General features: G+C 36.6%; 1 protein-coding gene across 7 annotated transcripts in view; it reads left to right on the plus strand.

The window, feature by feature from the left end:
- KDM4C (lysine demethylase 4C) overlaps positions 1-21,612 on the plus strand; it is a 308,684-nt gene that overhangs the window by 185,196 nt on the left and 101,876 nt on the right. For 6 of the 7 annotated variants that reach the window (XM_080372288.1, XM_080372287.1, XM_080372289.1 and 3 more), the window contains 3 exons: positions 16,360-16,541; positions 17,988-18,204; positions 19,132-19,208. In XM_080372288.1, coding sequence (XP_080228414.1) covers positions 16,360-16,541; positions 17,988-18,204; positions 19,132-19,208 — 476 coding nt within the window. Of the gene's footprint in view, positions 1-8,810; positions 11,492-16,359; positions 16,542-17,987; positions 18,205-19,131; positions 19,209-21,612 lie in introns of those variants that run through there. The other variant, XM_080372292.1, reaches the window with a different exon arrangement.

A 21,612-nucleotide genomic window follows, 5' to 3' on the forward strand; every position in this document is an offset into this window, starting at 1 on the left:
ATACTAGGGTTCGGTTAGGAAGTTTCTGTGAATAGAGGTGATCAGAGGCTGTTAATAATATGAAGACAGCATTCTTTGACACTGTCAGCCATTTCAGAGTCATAGTTTGCAAACAGAATACTATCATATTCAACAGCATGCATAAATCTTAGCAGAGATGTTCTGGATTTGCTATTAATATGAAGTCATTCTGCAGAAATTCATTTTTTGCACAAGATCACTTAGACATCGAGTTTTGTGGTTTTGTCACTGCATATGTTTCTTTATGTGTGTGTCTTTGTGATCTGAATGTTTGTTCTACAGAAAAATGATTGGGTTAATTGTTCTTTGTGGTCTGTTGGTGTTGTTTTTTTTTTTTCATTCTCCCTGAAGCATTTCCCTATGTATGTCTGATATCTGAGTCTCCCTTATTATGGTTGTTTTTGTTGAATTACTGCCTAGAGGACTGAGCAATGAGAAGTACTGGGGACTGGGGAATCAATCCCAGAAATTATAGTTCAGGCTGCCAGTTTAGAGAAGTGCAGCAATACAGCCCAAGCTGTATGTCACACTCAAAATACTAATAATTTTTATGTAATGAACCTTGGTCTTATGCTCAATGTGGTATGTTAGCTTGTGGTAATATTATTCTTCTGTATTTAATGTAGTTATATTTCTGCTCACTTAAGCAATAAAAAAGCAAATTCAGCAGAAGGAGCAAGCACACTGACTCTGGATGCACATTGATTTGTCCCAGAGACTTCTTTGCAGCAGTATTTGGGCATGCAACATTACAAACTGTTTTTAGATTCAAGTTGACTAAAATTTCCCATTGCTCTAAATGATACAATAATAGTGTATAGATTAAATTCAGTATAGTTTTTTTGTAAATGGTTTTTAGTGTTTTAAGTATTATTCAGAAGTTCAAAGTTATTTTGCTTTTGGTTACTTTGTAAGGTAAGGAAACAAAGAGAGGAAACTATTGTCGATGGATAGAGTGGCTTGGACGAGAGTTTGATTAGTGGAAATTGCTAGTTATACAGCTGTGGTTTTCCTCCTGCTATGATATAAAATAAAGCTCCTTTGTTTTTTATGTTCATTTTCATCTTCCTGTGAGATGTGCTTGATCTGATACTGGTAGTCAAGACATGTATGGCATGTTCAGTAATGTTATAAATAGGTTTAACATGCTGAAATAGGGGAAAATTACATCTGTAGATGCAATTATGATTCTTTTGCTTCAGAGCTTAAAATGCCAGATGCTGCTTGAAGATTCTTACTTATTTCAGAAAGAAACATGAACTCTCTTTTTCTGGTGTTAGGATGTAGAGAATGATGTGTTAACCAATTGATAGAAGCATGTTTATTTTTGCCATGTGTGTATTGTAATTTGCAGTATTGCTTTCACTCCTTTCAATGCAGTATTGATCTGATCTTTGAGTGGAGTTTTGTTTCTTTAAAATATTTTGCTCTTGTGTGGTTATGAGTTAATTAAGTACAGAATTTGCATTTTTCATACTTCATCACCTAGCATCAGAAAAGACCATCACTATATAACACTTGCAATGGTATTGCTACGCTAGAAAAATGTGTTTTATCTCCTTCCTCTGGTAACTACATTGCTGATCTGTTTACATTCAATTTTCAAGATTTGATTACCATAATTAATAAAAAGTTCTGGTACATAAGTAGCACATGGTATCCTGAAGACTCAAAAAGCTACAAAACTGTGGTAGGATCTCCCGTAGGTCTTTAGGAAAGGAAGCTGTTGAAAGGTCAAATCTAAGCTTTTCCTGAATGTCCAGTACCTTGTGGGGCTAGCAGCTGATCTCCAGAAATGACAAGAACTGACAACAACTCTGCTTATTGCCACTGGCAGCTCTTGTCCCTTGACAGCTTTCACAAGCAGCATTTATCTGCCTTAGAGTGAACACCTACAAATGCCAGGATCTAAGAGTACCCATTATTTTGATTCAAGATGGGAATACAAACCAGTTCCTCTAACGTTTATGCCTCATTTGCTGGATAGCGGTATATGTAGCGATCATTAAGACTCATTGTCCTCTAGGTGAACCTTACAACTCTAATTGTGCAGCTTTCTTAACGTTAAAATATAATATTTTACCTCTTAAAGGAGTGGATAGAATTGCAGTCTTAGATACAGAGGCATGTATAATTTCTCATTATCAAGTGTGTCAAAATGAAAATGGATTTCCTACTGCATTAGTGTGGCCTCTCAACAGCCTTCTCAAGGATAGCTATGGAGTCAGTAGGCAAATGAACATGACATTTGCCAAGGAGACAAATGTCTCTTCTGTAAGGTTATCTTCTGGAGTTGAGCTTCTCTTTCTATAATTATTGTCCAAAGAGAAACACAGAAAAGGTATGACTTGCATTTAACAAGCATTAGTTCCCTGAGATATTGGTACAGAGGATTACCTAAGAAATTATCCTATTTCCAAGATATTATAGTAGTAAGTTGTTTTTTGTTTTTTTTTTTTAATAATAAAAGAAATCTAGCCCGTAAAGTTGTCATTGCCTTTGTCAAAATCTGAACCTCCTTTGTAAACCATCGGTATTGGAAGTGATGTGCTTTTAGTGCCAATAGGGTTTTACTAAATGCTTTTTCTTGGCTGAGAAGTGCGTATCATATGTGTTTTTTTAAAATGTACAGAATAATTACATTTAAGAAACTGATCCTTGAGGGAGTTTTAATGCAATTGTTGTCTAGTATATGGAGTGTTTATGGGAAATTTTGGTGATCTGTGAAGGAACTGTAGCCTCAAGCTATTAATTTATAATTCCAATTCAGGCATTGATTTGTCTTTTGAATTTGGACCTGTGATATAGTCTTTCTGTTTTGCATCAGCTGTACTTAATTTATGAAGATAAGTAACTACCTGAGGCCTTGGTTTGGTGGAAAACTTCAGTGCAATCTTAACCGTAAGCATTGAAGTAACCTCGTGCCTCAAAATTTCACTCGTGTATTGCCCAGAGGCACTTGTGCTGGAATGGTATATTGACATAGGTTATATTTGTGCTGCCTGAGAGAGATAAAATAGCCATTAAGTGTGTTTTCCCCACTTGGTACTGGTTTTTGTCTCTGGAGTAGCATAAGTTGATAGTGTGTGTGTGAATATTCTCTGTAATATTTCTAAGACACTCTAACAGGATCATACTTGGATATTTATTTCACTGAGTGTAGTACTCAGAAGAATGGTCAATAAAGATACATTTTAATTTCTAGAATAAGGAAGAAGTACCAAGTAATTCTGTCATATCTCAGTGACTGTTTTTTATTAATAGGCAAGAGATGCCTGAAGACTGGGAGAAAGTTTTCTGTATTTTTCCACTTTTGTACAGATGCACGTACTGAGAAGTAGGTTGGATAAGTTTTCTAGAGTGTTTTAGAGAATAATAATAATAAGATTGTGTGCTAGCTTTGAAATTCTTAGAAGGCAGAAAGAAAATGAGGCAGAAAAATCCTACTATGCTAATACTTTTTGTTGATAATATGATACGTGTTTATTAACTCTGGTGGGAAATTGACAAAGGTAGGAACCACGCCAGTGTTGGTTCTCAGGGGTCAGCCTTTAAGTTTCCAGAGCTTCATGATACAGTTCTGGATTCCAGAATCCAGTACTTATTTTAAATAAAGAGGAAGAAGTCACTAGAATATTGTTTTTATCCTTTATGTAGAGAAGTGTATGTATTTAATTGAATCCTTTATGATACTGTGGTTTTACATTGTTGACAATATATGTACCAAATACTGGGGTAAAGATACACATGATCAGACCCTCAGGTTGAAGTATTTCTCAATTATGTGAAATAAATGTAAAATGAAATATGTATTTACATTTGGGGTTGGTCAGCTTGAATGAGATTTAGTAAGCTCTTGAAACTAGATGACAAACTATGGTGTTCCATTATCACATTAGTAAGCATGTGTGTGGATGGCAATAGCAGTTCCTAAAAATTACAGTCTACCTTCAGTTTTTGATCAGATCTTCTACTGGTCAGTACAGTGACCTCAAGCAAATTGTATTGGAATGCGAAGTAAAAATTTCATTCATTAAAAATTGTATGTGCAGGAATGGAATGGAGAAAGCAGGTGGTAATGTCTTTTACAGTGCTGTGAATTAAATCTTTCAAGAGAGCAAATATCTGCCCGTGTTTAGCTTGTAGTCCGTTCTTGTAATGGCTTTGCACTGATAGCTACACTTTTTGCTGATAGGCTCTGAGGTAAATTTCAGCAGGTTTTCTTCTGTTTCTGTTTTGATTTTCATGAGAAGCCTCTTTGAACCAACTTATAAATACAATGGCTATTTAAACTTAATATAGACAGCTGAAATTACTGGAATTGCTGTGATGTACACATACGTAAAGATGGAAATTATAACACAAGTATGCTATATGTATTTTGTGTTGGCAGTTTACAGATACACAAACATGTCCCTTTCTGTGGCTTCATGTCTACATTTTAAATACTGTTGCTTGACTAGTGGGTCACCTCTGAGCATGGGTTTTGGACGTAAGTATCTGTATTTCTGGAGTCACTAGGTAGTCCCTAGTTTTTAGTGTCAGTAAGAATTTTTTGCTTGTGCTTCAGCTTAGGTAGCCAGAATTAGTAGACATCTTTGAGCCTTAACTATTAGGCCTCAATTCTCCATTCCATATTCACAAAAAAATTGTGCAGCTGTTTAGGGAATGCAGTGGATGAAAGAGTTTTACCCCTTGTATTTGTTGGGTGCTGTTATGGTCTACTGTTCGAATTAGAGAATGGTTTTGCTGCAAGAACTAGTAAGCAAACAAAAACGGTAGTTTTAGAAACTGTCAGTGCTATAGTCCTGTAAAACTGGTTTTATAGATTATGTAAGTGTACGCAGATTGTCAACACCATAAGTCCACAGACTTTCTCAAATTAAGTTTTGCTATGGTTTTCTTTTTGTTTTATAAAAAAACTTCTTTTACTTATAGTTTTTTACTATACCTTTACTGTATATTTACTATAGCAGCATAGTAATGTAAATCAAATACATTTTAGTTACTTTTGATTTGGTAAGAGGAAAAAGTTAGGGTCCAGTACAGTCTAACAGGGTCCTTTTAGATGTTCCACATACGGAAAATTCAGGGCATAGCAGAAAATTTACTTACTTGAAGTCAGTTGAAGCTACATGAGATTTTGATTTAGCAGACTGATACAGTGTGCACTGAAATCACAATACAAGGACACTACGTTTGAGAGAACGTAGCAGTTGCAATATGTAATTCAGTCATAATACAAATGTGAATTCTATTACTGGTGTCTAGCAATATGCTTACTGTAACAATGCTGGATGTTTCATGTCTGGCAAGGAATATGTGGGTTGCAACTAGTTCAGTTCCATTGCTTTCCCACCCCCACCCCCCCCTCATTACTGGGTTTTGCCATGGGAGCACATACTTCTGTAATATTGTCTTCTCGTGAGTGAAAAGGATCCTGAAAAGGATCAGTATCAAGCCAGGTATCTCTTGATCATTCATTGTCCTTGGTATATGTGGTGGCTATTACTTGAATGAGGTCTATTTCAGTAGACCATAGTAAATGATCCATACATGTGGCGGCATCACATAGGAATTGAGGTTGCAGCTTTGAGTCTAAGAACTTTTATTCAGTGTGTGCGTTGCTTATGCGTTATGTTATCCTTTATAACTGTTCCTTTTTCTAGTGTGCTATGTGTTCATTTCTCCTTTTCTAATTTCTGCACTATTACTCAAACGTAGATATCCAGCAACCTGTGAAGCCCTGCTTTTCTCTCCTTACTTCAGCTTGTTTAGAACCTTTCAATTTTTTCAAATTTGTCCTAAATGTCAGTGGGATGAGTGCTTTGTTTTGCTGTCCCTGAAAAATGCTGGTTATAGTTTTCTCATCCCTCCTTTTCAGAGTTACTGGGGAGATTTTCCCAGCCTTTGCTAGTATTTGTAATAATTCTGTCTCCTCTTTTAAATTGTAGTGATCCTGTCTGCAGCCAGCCTTATCACTCACTACCTGTTCTTAATCACAGTGCAGGTTTTCTCTACTAGGTTCTTATTTGTGACTAATGCCATATCAGAAAGCATGTTTTTGCCAAAGTAATTACTGCTTTAATGGATACTGCTCACCCTCAGGAGTATCCTGCCGACTATGCCAGTTAATGTCAGAGTATAATACACTTTGACCAGATTCTTTTAGATAGTCCATGTGTAGAGGGTATAGTGAACACAGAATTTTCTTATATGAAATTATGTGAAGCTACATGGGATTTTTGATTTAGCAGAGTAATACAGCAATGCACTTAAATCACACTGTAAGTACAAATTACATTTAGTGGAGTGTAGCAATTGCAATACACAGTTCAATCACAAAACAAACAAATTTTGTTCCAGGACTCTAATGATACACTCAAGAAAAATAGGAGTATCCCAGTATCTAAGTGCATCTTTCAGTTCTGTGAAATTGTCTTTTTAGATATTTTTGAACTCTCAATTTTTCTGACCTTTCAAAATATTTTGAGATCTGCTACGACTAATGTGTTACACTTTTTTTTGATATATTATTTTTTTAAATAAAGTACTCCATTAGTCTATTTTATGAGCTAGACTTCATTTAATCCAGAGGCTCTTAAACTCAGTCTCTACAGCTCTGATTAAGTATGGCTATATCTATATATCATTTTTGTGAGAACTGAAGTACTAATTGATAATTCAGCAATTAGACTCTAACCAAAAATATATACATAATTTACAGTAGTGTTACTCTACAGTACCATGAATGAAATTACATTTCTTGTACAACACAAGAAATAAAAAAGTTTACATTTTCATATTTTGCCATGAAATCTATGGCTTTTGTTAGTGAAAGAAACAATTTCTGAAACTGAGTTTGCTGATGTACTGCAGGAACAGTAAAGTTTTGAAGTTCCAAGTCTTTTTCCCTGACTGAAGACTACTTTTTTTTTGTTTTGTTGTTTTATTATTATTTCCTCCAGGACATTTGAAACTATAGATAATGCCTCCCAGGGCTGAGATTATGCTCAACTACCTGAAAAATAACAGATGCTGCTGTGTTCTTCATAGCAGAGAATGCTGCTGTACAAAGCCAGGAAACATCAGTGGAACATAACCCCAAGCAGCAAAATCATTGTTGAGACTGGCAAAAGCAAATTGTACTGTATTAGTGTCTATGGCTTTTCACATCTGCTGGGTTAAACCAGCAAATACTGGCAACAGCTCATTCTGCAAATGGCCCAAATGTTTACTGTCTGAGAATTTGAGTTTAACTTAGTAAGCAAAAAATGTTCAAAGTAATAGTATTGAGTGCTGGAGCAAGTTTGCCACAAACTATTAAACCAGTAAAATTTGTGAAAACATTTATTTCATTCCCTTACCCACTTGGAAAGCAGCACAGTAGCTGTTTATAAATACTTCGTTATAGAAGGAGTTTCCTTTGTACCAAAACAGATTCTGGGCTATAAATCTATTTTTGTGTGCCCAGTTTCTTTTAATGAATTGTTTCACTTGCAATATTTAAAGGAATACAGATGCATATAAATAATCAAATTAATGAGAACGGTATATCCAGAATTATGTTACAGAGATTAATTAATTCTATATAAATATTTTTTTCAGATACAAATATGACAGAGGAGTTTGGCATTGCTTGTAGTATCAGTACCACTATGGCTGAATTATTATATGATGCATAACAACTGTTAAACATTTATTTAAAGTCATTAATTGTCTCATCAAGTGTTTCTGCTTGCCTTTTGTGAAAAAAATGCACTGCTCTATCCCCTTAGAAAACAAAATATTTAACCTCATTATGAATTGTATCTGGTAAAGTAATACTACAACAAAGCATTATACTTGCAGTGAAGCAAAAATGCCCTGGTGGTTCATGGAGAATCAAGATCTGTGACCACTATTAGGGGTAACAATAAGGAGATGTTTTTAAATTCATAAGAATACGCTGCATTGCATAATCCTATTAATCCATTAATACGGGGTGGGCGTGGGGGGGTGGGCAGATATCGATACATTTTAGATTTCACAATGAATATGTGAATTACAGCCAGAAACATAAAAGAGGTTACAAGAAACAGCCTTCATGCATCTAAGAGCATGCACGTTTTTAAAAATACTAACAGACTTGCATGATAAGCTCTCCTTGGGAGGCTGTAAGGGACAGAAATGTCATGCTCTGTGTGGAGGCCACTCCACATAGTTATTATCAAAGCATACCAGAATCAGTGATATATTTAATGATATATTGATAGGGTATTTGAATCCAAGTAGGATATATTGTTGAAAAGTATCCAATAAAGGGTCTTTGAACTTTGATTTTTACATATGCTCCAGCTTTGAAGGTTTACTCTTATCCGGGAAATTTCTGACTGCTTTAAAGTGTAACAGCTAATACTCTAGCAGAACCTGTCTGTCTTTACTACTGGTACTTAAATGGTATTTACAAGTAAAAGGAACTGAATTCTGTGTTCCTTGTATCAAAGTCTGATACGCTTTGCCAGATTTCTTTTAGATGCCCCACGTGAGGACTATTTAATATTTAATACCAAATTTCCTGGAAGATATTTTGTGTTACACAGGATTTTGCGTTAGCAGAGTGATATAGCAATGTACTGAAATTACAATACAACACAACATAGCAATAGTGATACACAGTTGGATCACAATATAAATGTGATTCTCATTGCTGGTCTGTATATACTGACTGTTATGATGCTGGGTGTCACCATTTGCTGGGAGGGAACATGTGGGTTGAAGTCAGCTCAAACCTGTTTCTCTCTTCACAGGTCATTTTGTTCAATATTGACTTTTTATACTCCATATTGGACGGAGCTGTATACACGTTTCCCATATTCTGGTCTGGTTGGCTCAGGAAGACGTTTGCAATCTTGTTATTGACTCTGGGAAAAACATTTACATAACCAGCTGATCCACCCAGCTGATACAGCCGTTTATCTAAAACAAAGGTCACCCTCTCTTCTCCTTCATGTTGAAATAAATTTGGCTTCTTTGCAACAGCTTTGGGCAGTCATTCCCTAGATTCTTCGTAGAGATTCAAAAGCACAGAGCCCCTGTGCATGTCCCCTGAGCCCTTTTCAGTTTCAGGGGTTTATTAATTGATCACATGATGCATAGAACATTAAAGTGTAACAGTACCCTGATTTACATACAAAATGTATGTCCATCATCAAGAAGTTTTTTCTGGAGACTACTACTGTCAGGCAGAATGAAGGAGTGTCTGCTTTATAAAAGGTCCTCTTCTACATATGGGATGCCCCAGATCCCATCTTCTGTCCTAGAAGACATTAATAAAGCATGGAGTTCCTTTGAAGTTGTTTAAAGATAAGATAATCTCAGGGTTTTTGTTTCTTTCTCTGGTGTCAGGGAATTCTTGAAACTCTGAATGTTAATTTTATATTTGTTTCCTTTGAGTAACTCATCCTTGTTAATGAACCAAAGTCCCTGTGGGTCTTACTCACTATACAAGGGGGATGTTAAGTCTAATTTACAGCTGCAAAGGTAGGAGCAGCTTCAAAATTAGAGTTTATTTTATAGTGTACACTTACAGTCATGTTTTGAACTTTAGAAGGGTGATAGGTTGTGGAAGCTGTATGATATTTAATATTGTTTCCCAGCTGTGATTGACCTGCCTTAGCTATGAGATGTTTCCAATTGTGTAAGTACAAATCTTTATTTTTCTTTGTTACACAGTGTCATATTTTAAAAATGTTTTTAAAAAATAATAGTTTAATTGAATTTTTATGTGATGCAAGATGTACGGAATGTCCTTTTTAATGTAAAAATGGTTTATTTTAGTGCAGGTTATTTAATTTTTATTTCATATAATTCCTCAGACATGTTACATTCCAGATAGTAAAGGCTTCTTGCAATAACCAGAGGATTTTCATTTTTGCAGTTAAATACAGAAACCCTCTACTGTTTTTTTTATACGTAGGGAATTTTAATACATCCTGCAAAAGTGTTCTGGATGGTTCTTCTCATAGTTTCACTTTGAAGTAGGGAGTGAGCACATACATCTTTGTATAGTCAGCCTCTGAGCATGGTACTTAAAACTAGCTACTGAAGTTTTCTGGAGACAAATGGTCTCAGGAAAAGAGTGAGCTTGACTTAAGAAAGTGAATCAGATAATTGTAGTTTTGTTGTATTGTTAGGCAATTCTGAATTTCTATAAAAGCACTTACAATTCAGGTTAAGCGTAACATTTACACTTGAACATAGTGCTGTGTGAGAAGGTGTTCTGCTAAAGAGATGTTTATTTTTGTAGCTGAAGTGATGGCCTCAATTTTTGATACAATATTTGTTCCTATGGGAAAAAATTACTATATATAAAGTAGAATTTCATGATTCAGGTGGAGATTAAACAACAGGAATAGATCAGCTCAAGACTTTAAAGATGGTTCTTTGAGTATATGTCAGTGTGCCTATGTGTTATGCATGAGAGTTTGCAATCTCTTGAACAGTGCTGTCAACTGAGCTGCAAACGTATGTTGAATTTCCTTGTCGTTGGTATAAGGTTCAACTCCTTTATTTTCTTTTATTCCCTCTGAAAGCAAAATGTATCCTGTACTATAGTTAAGTTGATTTGAGGTTTACTTACCAAAGAGTATAAAGAATGCATTATTCATTTTTGTCTTGATTAATTCTTAATTTGGAATGTAAGTTTCATGATGAAAAGCTGGAAAAAAGCAAATGGCACATCATAGTTCTCACCAGGGAATTCTGCCATGCATCTCTACAGAGTCCTGTTCATGCACGTACTGGCAATGACCTGTGAGGAAGTGTCAATGATTTGATCCAGTTTACAGGAGACATAGAAGTCAAGATAGATTCCATAGCTCCATTCCATGTGTTGTAAAAAGAAAATGCTTTCCGTAGACGTATATTGTGTTTCATATCACAGCACTGCTTGACACGAATCTTTCAGGTTGTCTATCCTGGACCGCAGGTAGCCATTCTTAGAGCCAGGCCAGTTTATTGCAAAGAAGATTTGACTGAATAATAGCACGTATCACAGAGCACTGTTGACTGGGAGTGTTGCCTAAGTGACTGTTCATCAAAACTTGCTCTACCTGAGACAACATTCTCAGCCTTTTCCAGAAGAATGTCAATATGTAAGATTGTTAGTTAAACACTGCAGGAGCGGGCTGGAAACTAGGACCTTGCGTGGCAATCAGTTAGCTGAGGGGAATGTGCTCGAGCTTGTCTAGACAACAATTAACATGATGAGGCATGTTTACAGAGCACAGGGGAGTGGGGGACGGATGGTGCCAAGGATGGCGCCAAGGAAAGGTAACACCTTGCTGTTAATTGATGGCAGTTAACCACCAATCAGGGATTGCCTAGCCTGCAATGCTTACCTTCAAGAACCAATCTGTTTAAAACGCGCAGCTTCTGAAAGTGTATATAAACTCGTGCTTCTGTACAATAAATTGACATCTTGCTTGCATCAGGCTACGTCCTGTCTCTTCATTCGCCGCAAAACACCATGTTCATAGTGCTTCATGAAACATTATCTACTGGTCTTGTAAAGTAGATGTGATTTTTGGAGTGCAATGTTTGAAGCTCTTTTGCTGTGAGAACTGGTGCTGCCACCGTGGTTTTTGCGGTTCTCGAGTGCTGGGAAATGTCACTGGTACATAGCTGAAGTAGAAAGTATGCCTACTTATGACAGTGGAGTTTCTGAGATTTTTCAGCTAATGTGGATGCCACAAATTTTTCTCCGTTCTTTGAGAATCCTCACTTAAAGTGGATTTTGAATGGAGGCAGCTGTAGACTGCAGTTGCCTTGTGTCCTTTATACCATTGCACACAAGCATCTGAAGATGCTGGGCACTCATAGGCTTCTAACACCTGGTCAAAAAGCACTGAGCTATGTGAGTGAGCCTACCCTGCAAATGCCTACGCTGCAACTACACATACCAATATGAGTCAGGAAAGTAAATTTATTTTAGCCTAATGTCACTGATTGCCCTTAGTTATGTAGTAAGTAATAAAAGGAGACATTAAAGATAGTAAGAGGAAGTGAGAGTTATTGGGTAAATAACAACAAAAAATATCAAAACCCCCAAGTTTTCCGATTTTTGGGGGGATAGAAGTAGTGCTTTGGAATTATCAATTGGACAAGTGAGGAAACGCTATAAATTGTGCCAAGATGGCAGTGTTTGTTACATCAAGTAATTATATACTCTATGCTTTGTCCCAAACACTTGAGAGAGCTGGTTTTTGTTTTCTTGCCTGTTTTTGGATAATCAGATTCTCAGGTTTTATTCATGGTACATAACTTCTCTGACTTCATGGAAACCAGGAAGGTAACTTCACCTGTACTACCTAAGAAGCTGTCCTGGTATCATGGTTTAACCCCGGCCGGCAACCATGCACCACGCAGCTGCTTGCTCACTCCCCACCACCACCCCCAGAGGGATGGGGAGGAGAATCAGAAAGGAATGTAAAACTTGAGGGTTAAGACAAGAGCAATTTAATAGGTAAAGCAAAAGCCACACATGCAAGCAAAGCAAAACAAGGAATTCACTCACCACTTCCCACGGGCAGGCAGGTGCTCAGCCATCCCCAGGAAAGCCGGGCTCCATCACACATAACAGTTACTTGGGAAGACAAACGCCATAATGCCAGATGTCCCCACCTTCCTTCTTCTTCCCCCAGTTTATATACTCAGCATGACGTCCCATGGTATGGAATACATCTTTGGCTAGTTTTGGTCTCCTGTCCTGGCTGTGTCCCCTCCCAGTTTCCCGTGCCCCTCCAGCCCTCTTGCTGGCAGGGCCCATGGAACTGAAAAGTCCTGCATTTAGTATAAACATCACCCAGCAACAACTAAAAACATCAGTGTGCTGTCAACATTGTTCTCACATCAGAGCCAAAACACAGCACTGTACTAACTATAAAGAAGAAAATTAACTCTACCTTAGATGAAACCAGGACACCTGGAAATTCTTCCTGTCAATGGTATTGCTGCACCTTGACAGAATCACAAAAAGTGACGCTGTCCAAGTTCTGCTGGTGTATATATTTACGTAGAAGGTTGCATGTTCTACCTAGTGGGAAAGCTGTTGAAGGCAGCATTGTTGTCATACTCTGTAATGGGAGTCATGTACTCTGTAACTTTTTTTGTTAATATCGATTTATTTTGAAATTTTATGATTCCAGTGTGCATGTGTGGGTGAATGTTGATTTTAAGGAGAGGAAGTAATATTTCCAAAGCCCTTGAGAGATGATAAATTAAGCTTGAGGTTGCCTAGGAAATTCTTGAAGACAACTGAAATTCACAATCCGTGTAGTAGTAATAACATAGGATCAGGCAAAATTTACATCCCTTAAGCACATCCATTCTGTCTATTCTTAATTTTGTATACTGGTAGTGTAGTGTAGTCCCTTTAAGAAGTACTAGGTTAGCTAGTCTCCCTTCCAATGGAGGAGAGATATTTTTCCTTTCCTGGCTGTGCTTCTGGGCTTGTTAGGGTGCAGAAGAGTGAGAGGTTGCGCGAGGATCACATCAAGTAGCCTGGGTGCCATAGTTCATGCAAAGAGACTAAGAGACTGCAGTAAAGAGCATTGAGAAGAAGCATCTCACAGAATTAGAGATGTTAGAGATCAGAGGCAAATGAGGAGGGTTTGCTTCTAGTCAGTTAGTTATTGGAAGTAGTTGCTCTAAACGTAATGTAAAGGAGAAAATAAGTTTGTTAAAATAATGCTATTTTTTTGGAGGTTGTGGGGGATGCAGTCCAGTACCTCTGCATATGACACTGTCCCTGACTTCATTTGGAATGAGGTTTGAAAATAAATACAAAGCTCTTGAAAGCGAAAAGTGTTGTAAGAGTGCTGCCAGCTTTATTCCTGGCTCTTGCATTCTTTTCAGTCCCTTGGTCTGGAAAGGATTTGTAAAGATCACACAAGAGGGAACTAAAATTGTGGAATTTATAAGTAATTAAGATATAAATATTTTTCTCAACAAAAGCAGAACTGATAGGGTCATGACTTCAGCAGTGTGCTGGAGGCAGTGGGAAACCAGGGCAATATGTGAGATGATTAGAGCTATTATTGTAGAATTAATTCCAGGACTGGAAATCCAAAGATAGGTTTTTGACTAAAGAGGAGCATAATAGATTGAGGTTCAGGGTGAAGACTTCTACCCTCATGAGAGAATTATTCAGCAGTGATAAGGAGTAGTGCAACTGAAGGATGTCAGTTTCAAAGTGGTTAATAGGTATGGAACACATAAATTGCAAACCTTCACAATTTTTGTGTTCCTCTTAGTTTTCTTCATAAGGCACAATCAAGCCCCGAATTCTTTGTGAGGTTACACTATAATGAAAATATTTAAAATAGCAACAGTATAACCTCTTGAAAGAAAATTATGTCAAAGGAAGAATTTGGAGAATAAGTTAGCAAAGATGAAGCCACTGGTGAGACCATTCTGTAAGGGAAAATTAAATAGAAATGGAACTAGAGCATAAATTTCAGAGCTATTTATTTTACAGTTCTGGAAAACTGCAAGCAATAGAAAAAATATGATTAGACAATGTTTTTAACAAAAAACTTGGTTCTTTAACTTAAAAAATAAGTAATTCAGAAAGCTATAAAAGTGATGCTGGCATTTCGTATTTTCTTCTCTTTCTTGTGTTCAGCTATTTTTTCACTGCTATTCTTTTGCAGCTACGTTATTCACCATAAACCTCAGCTGATGAATACTGACTCGATGACAGCTTTTTTGCGGGTGTTTTCTATTTGTCCTTCTACCTTGATTATTGGCAAAAAGTTCATTGATTTGATATCTGGTCTGTTGAGAAACTATAAAAAATGAAATAAAATTTGTGTGCGGGATACCTTAATTTACTTCTGGTACATTTGGCTTGCTTGTAGACAAATATTAAAATCCATATTTTATTCAACACTGATAAAAATACTTTCAGCTTTATAGTGCTTTTGTAGCTATGCCTGACAATTTATCATACAAGGAGACCCATAAAGCCTCGACTTTTTCATAAAGTGGATGAAGGAAGTCATGAGCTAAAGGAATGTGATGATTCAGCTTAATGTACTTCATTAAACAGTTCTCTGTTGTTCAAATTTTCATCTGAAATAAACAATTTTTCTTAAATACATCTTAAGAAAAGGACTGTATGCTATAGACCCTTTTTTGTTACCTGAAATTTTTATTCAATAATTTTCCACATTTTCCTTCCCACATTATCATTCTCTTAATTGACACCTACACGCCTTCTCATTGATCACAAAAGACTTAATAGCCACTGTCCACTTGAGTGAACAGACCTCATCATTAATCAGAGTAGTGTATAAGGACCCAGTTCAGAAAAATATATTTAACAACTCCTGTTTAACTTTCCTTTCTAGAATGAAAAGTCATTTACCTCTTCATAAGCTGTATATTTTGCAGGTGACAAAGTCACTAGATTTCTTGTGAAGATATCCTGAGGTTTCCAACCAGCTCAAGCATGTGACTAGGCTGAAATTCTGGTGTTAACAGCTGGATCATTAATAACTATGCTATTGATTTTACTGGGGCAAGGGTTTTACACCCAGTCTCCTTTTCACAGTTTTCGCTTTTCCACATCTTCCTCAATAGCAAAAGACTACATGTTTAGATTACTCCTATTGAATAAGCTATTTCTGTTTGAGTTTGTCTGATTTTATTTCCTAGTTTCTTTAGAGGCTTTTAAATTCACAAAGTCACAGAAACACTGCTAGTAAGTAAAACAAACTTTTACAACATCCAGAACAGATAACTGATATTATCCAAATAATTTTCCTGTAGTGGGATGCAGCATGTGTGTCCAGCTACCTCAGATATGATTGTTCCCCATTACTCCCTGGCTATAACATTTGTCTCTTTTTTCCCTTCGGAAAATGAGCGTCAGTTCCCATAAGGAGTAGAGAGGTGCTGTTTTGAGTGCACAGAGTGATTTGTCTGGTGCTACTTGGCAGGGTACAATATATTCCATCCGTAAGGAATTCAGGGCAGAGTGCATGGAGGGATAGGGGGTAGAGGTTAGAGGAATTAGGGAGTGGGAGAGCGAGATGTAATATTGTGAATATAAATACAAATTGTAAACAGTAGAGGTAGTGGCGTACTTTCCTATGCTGTATGTGGAACAGTCACCTCAAGACACAGGTGTTGAAACAATTTTTTGTGCTTATCCTGGTGCTTAATTCTTTCAGACTTTGCCTTTGTATTCACATGCAGACTTTTAGCATTGTTTTATCTTCATCAATAACACAGGTGACAAAATCGTTGTTTGTCTTCAGGACTACAATGTAACCAATTGTTTGTTTATTTAAGAACTGCCTGAGACTACCTTAATTGAAGAGGAAGTTCAAGAGACAGAGATGTGGGCCAGGCCTCTGGTCTACCTTTGGCACACAAAAGTACCCAATTTCAATGCTGAAAAGACATACAATGCAGCTTGTGCAAAGAAGGAACCACACTGTGCCATTTGCACTCTTCTCATGCCATACTACAAGGTAAGCAAAATCCTAACAGCTTCATCTCTGGGCAAAGTGTGAAATAGCTGCCCAGCTACTCCATTTCTGTAAATTAGAAGGAAGATAAGTTTATGCATTTGATTTGTATGAGAAGTAAATAAATTCACTGTTGTTAAAATTATAACTGTTCACCTACATTTATTCCTGCTTGCAGACAGTCTATACCTTTTACTAGGGTTTGTGTAGGATTGGCATTAGTCTATGTGTGCTTGCCCTTGAAGTTGCACTTCTGGAAGTGATGAATCCATATAGGTTTGTGTCTTAACTGTTTCCTTGTATGCTGTCATGGTTTAACCCTGGCTAGCAACCAAGCCCCACGCAGCCACTTGCTCACTGCCCCCACAGTGGGATGGGGGACAGAATCATGAGTAAAAGTGAGAAAACTCATGGGCTGAGATAAAGACAGCTTAGTAGGTAAAGTAAAAGCCACACACACAAGCAAAGCAAAGCAAGGAATTCATTCCCCACTTCCCATGGGCAGGCGGGTGCTCAGCCATCCCCAGGAAAGCCGGGCTCTGTCACATGTAATGATTACTGGAGAAGACAAACGCCATAATTCCAGGTGTCTGCTGGACCCCCCCGCCCCTCCCCCCCTTCTTCCCCCAGTTTATATACTCAGCATGATGTCCCATGGTATGGAATGTCCATTTGGCTGGTTCAGGTCAGCTGCCCTGGCTGTGTCCCCTCCCAGTTCCTTGTGCCCCTCTGGCTGGCAGGGCCTGAGGAACTGGAAGGTCTTTGACTTGGTATAAACATTACCCAGCAACAACCAAAACCATCTGTGTGCTGTCAACATTGTTGTCACCCCAAATCACACAGCACTGCACAAGAGACTGGGAAGAAAATTAACTCCATCCTAGCTGAAACTGGGACATATGCCAGTCTTTAAGTGTTTTTTATTGAAGCCTTTTCTATGTCTCCTTCCTGCAGTTCTGAAGAAATAAGTGTTTTCACAGTACTTAGGCCTTCTCAGGAATAATATTCCCACAGATACAATCTAATGCGGAGCACTGTTTGATACTGGCTTGTGGAATTCCTGTGTCAAATCTCAGCTTGAAATGCTGCTGCAGCACCGTGGTACTAATTCAGAAGGCTAAACTGGGATTTCCTCATCATGGGAACTAGGGAAAAAAGTTACTGAACTGCACCCAGTTAAAGGGCTCAAAGGGAGACAGAGGTACAGCATCATTGAACACTGCTGCAATAACACTAGTTTGCAGGCTGAGTGCTATTGTAGATTTTAGTTATTTGAACAAGCAAGGAACTATAGAATGACTGTGATAAATACCTAGAAGCAGTTAATTTTCTCGTAAAACTGTTACATTATTAGTGCAAAAGCAGGGAGGGGAGAAGTCATTTCATCACTGTCAAAAGAAAGACTCTCCTTTATTTTCCTTAAATATAAATTTTGTTTGTTTTTTTCAGCCAGACAATCATGATGAAGAAAATCCTGCTTTCAGGGAATCAAACTCAGCAGAAACACTGATGGCTGAAAATGAAAAGACTAAACCTCTTATTCCAGAGTTGTGTTTCATTTATAGTGAAGAAAACACTGAAAACTATCCATCAAATGCCTTTATTGAAGAAGATGGAACAAGTCTTCTAATTTCCTGTGCAAAGTGTTGTGTACGGGTTCATGCAAGTAAATAAACTAATTGTTCAGTTAGCAGAAATGTAATTTCAAATTTTGTTTTATTGATAAATAACAGTTAACTAGGCTTCTCCTATGTCTTTACGAGTACTTGAAGGACATTCCCGTATGTTATGATTCAATCACTGGCTACTTTCTTAAAAAAACTCTTACATTTTCTGTTGCCTATTAATGATTGCTGTGAAAATAGTGAAGAATATTTTTTTCTGTAAACTTTCAATAATCGCAAACTTCTGATTCTTGTTTCAATTCTGACCTATTAAATTCCTCTTTTACTTCTCATATTTTAAATCACTGGGTGATATTAGTATGTCCTTGCTAAGTCGTGAGGGTGAAATCCTGCTGGATTTGAGGACTTGTGAATATTGGTACTGACTTTATGCAGTAATTTCCTTAACCTTGCATTCTTTTTTTTATTTCAAGAGTAACTGATGAATGCATGGATTTTATGCAGTATCTTCACACACAGTAGGGCTTGAGTAGTTAGTTCTAGAAAGTCCATGTGAAATGCTTACATGGAAGTGTGGTATAATTGCAGAGAATAAATGTCAGTACATGCATTCAAATTGTACATTTTTCCTGCAGGGTGAACTGGTTGATTTGCTATTGAAAAGACAGCAAATAAGAAATAATCTGGGGTTTGGATTTTTTGGGGTATTTGGTTGGGTTTTTTGTTTTTTGTTTTATTTTTGTTTTGATTTGGTTTTTGGTTTTGGCGGGTTTTTTGAGTTTTGGGAAGAGTATCTGTATGTCTGATTTATATATTTTGTAGACTATGGAATTGTCAGGAAGCTTAGACTGGAAAAGTCTCCTTGGTCACAGGAGATGTGTTTCACTAGTGTTTATACACAGTTGAATTGTATGACATCATAGATAGAAAGACAGACTATATTAATTAATCCACCTGTCTTATTCTAGGTTGCTACGGTGTTCCTTCTCATGACATCCATAATGGATGGTTGTGTTCTCGATGCAGAAAAGAAGCCTGGACAGCTGTAAGTTTCATATGTTTCATAGTTTTTTTAACACGTAGAGGTTAAGTGAAAAAAAGCACATGTGTCATTGCATGTGGAATAGAGCCTGTGTATTTTTTTCTGAACGCACATTTGCTAGTGTTTGTAAAACATGATTAGATTTCATTGTAAAATATAATAGCATTTTGATAGACAAACTTGGAGTAGGTCGATATACTCATGAAAAGGATTGACTAACAGAATATAGTTGTCTGTAAAACATAGTTCAGGGAAATAACTAAAAAATTAAATGCATATAGAAAGAAAAATGAGATTTCCTGTAAATATTTTAGACTTCTGGTATGTGCATATGGTCAACTGGAGAATAGAGAAAGGGAAATAGAACAATATGTTATAGTCAAGAATTAAATTGTCCTTTTACAGCATTTAAGGTTTACTGTGCTGTATAAGCAGAAAAAAAGTTTCACTTGTGAAACTCCTAAATGCCTGTTATTTTAATTTTTAAAAAAGTATAAAATAGTTTCATACAGCAAGGAATAAATAGACAATAAATTAATAGTTCATAGAATCCTTAAACATGTCACTTAAGAATCACTTAAAAAAAATAAAATCAGTTTTAAATTTTACTTTTTGCCGATCAATAGCAGTTGCCCTGCTACGTCATATAATAGTTGTTTTCCTTAAATCAGCTTGAGGAAATGTGATTATCAGTTTTGATGGCAACATATCTTTTCTTCATTCAGTTGTTGAATTAAAGCAGATATTTCAAGTGCCTTAAAAATGTAAATCCTTAAATAACATCATAAACATTTTAGGTATGTTGGAAAAGAAATGAGAATCAAACTACTGGAAAATACAGTGTCACTTTGACAAACATCACTTCTTGCAATTGCAGAAGTCACCTGTAAAAAATTCACAGTCATGACATTAGCAAGCTGTAAGTAGTATTAAATATAAACACTTTGATTTTCCTTCTGTACACTGTGAACATTTTAAGGTTCTTCTGTTAACGCTAAGAGTTAAGGAAACAGAAGAGGAGCTGGTATTTTTAATTCACACATTACCTAAGCTGGGGAAAACAGAAGGAAAAAAGTGACTTTAGACTGCTGGTTACAAAAATACGGTCCATCTATATTTAATCCTGTGTTCTCTCAGTGAATAGCCATTAAAATATTTATTGAATCAGTTTCTATCTCTGTTATGTGTTCTCATATTAGTCACAAAGGCACTCTTACTAGGTAAAATCCAATTTTCATCTGTCATCGGTAACCAGAGAACCTTGTTGTACAGATAATCGGACAATTGTGAGTTTCAGGATCTCCTGAACTACTTTCATGACTTCTGTTCTAGAGTTATGGGAAGGTCAAGGGGAAGAACGTAAGTCTGTTCTAGCAAGTGACAGGTAGCCATTAACTCAGAATCTAATAATCAGTTAAACAATCAGAATTGGAAACCCCTGGTGCTCTATCAAAAAGATTTTAAATTTCATTTCAGGGGAGATACAAGTGCAGGAGATGTGACGTGCAGGTACAGGAATTCCAAGGAGAATTGTGACAGGAGTAGGAGTGAATCACATCTTTTTGTTAAAAACCTTGAAAAACTGAGAACATTGCCTTGGAATTTAATGTTACCTGCAATATAACAGTAATGCATTTGAGGGGAAATTTGGAGAGAGTCTTTGTCTTTTGACTGTAGTGCATTTTTAAAAATCAAAAGTCACTGAAAAGTAGTAAACCAGAATTCAGTCTTATAATTTGTTAATTCTGTGTTGTAGAAAGGATTCTAAAATTATTCTGGAATTTTAAGGTTATTTTACAAATGTTCTTGAAGTGAAGATAACCTTCAGGTACCACAGCAGTAAGTGAAAGATAAGAACAAAGATAGTGAGATAATCAGAATCATAGAAGGGTTAGGTTGGAAAGGGTCTTAAAGATGACATCTAGTTTCAACCTGCCAGCCATGGGCAGGGACACCTTCCACTGACTGCTGACTTATGTATGTTTATTATGGGGCAATAAAGGGGGAACTGGGTAATACAATAGAAAAATGGAAATGTTGGAGGGAAGATTAAAGCTTGACTTGACTGGGATTTTTCCTTGACAAACTGTTAGGGGAAAATTTTGCATCCAAGGACAGTGTTAACTTGAGAAGGATTATGCACGTTTTACTGAATAGGTTTGGTTTTATTTTATTTATGCTCCATATAAGTTTCTGAAAATAAGGAAGGTCTGAATTTTAGGGAAAAATTTGTTCTTGGCCAAATGATTTGAGGAGATGACATGAAGCAGTGGAAGAGATATCAAAAACGTAGAGAAAATAGATCAATGGAAATTTTATGTGAAGTGGTTTTAGTTTTTTTTTTTTTTTTGCAAAAGTATGCTCTAGGAACTGGAGAGATGACAGTGCATTTCTGGAATTTCATGTA

Source organism: Falco punctatus, assembly GCF_963210335.1.
Source record: "Falco punctatus genome assembly, chromosome: Z".
NCBI classification, from domain to species: domain Eukaryota; kingdom Metazoa; phylum Chordata; class Aves; order Falconiformes; family Falconidae; genus Falco; species Falco punctatus.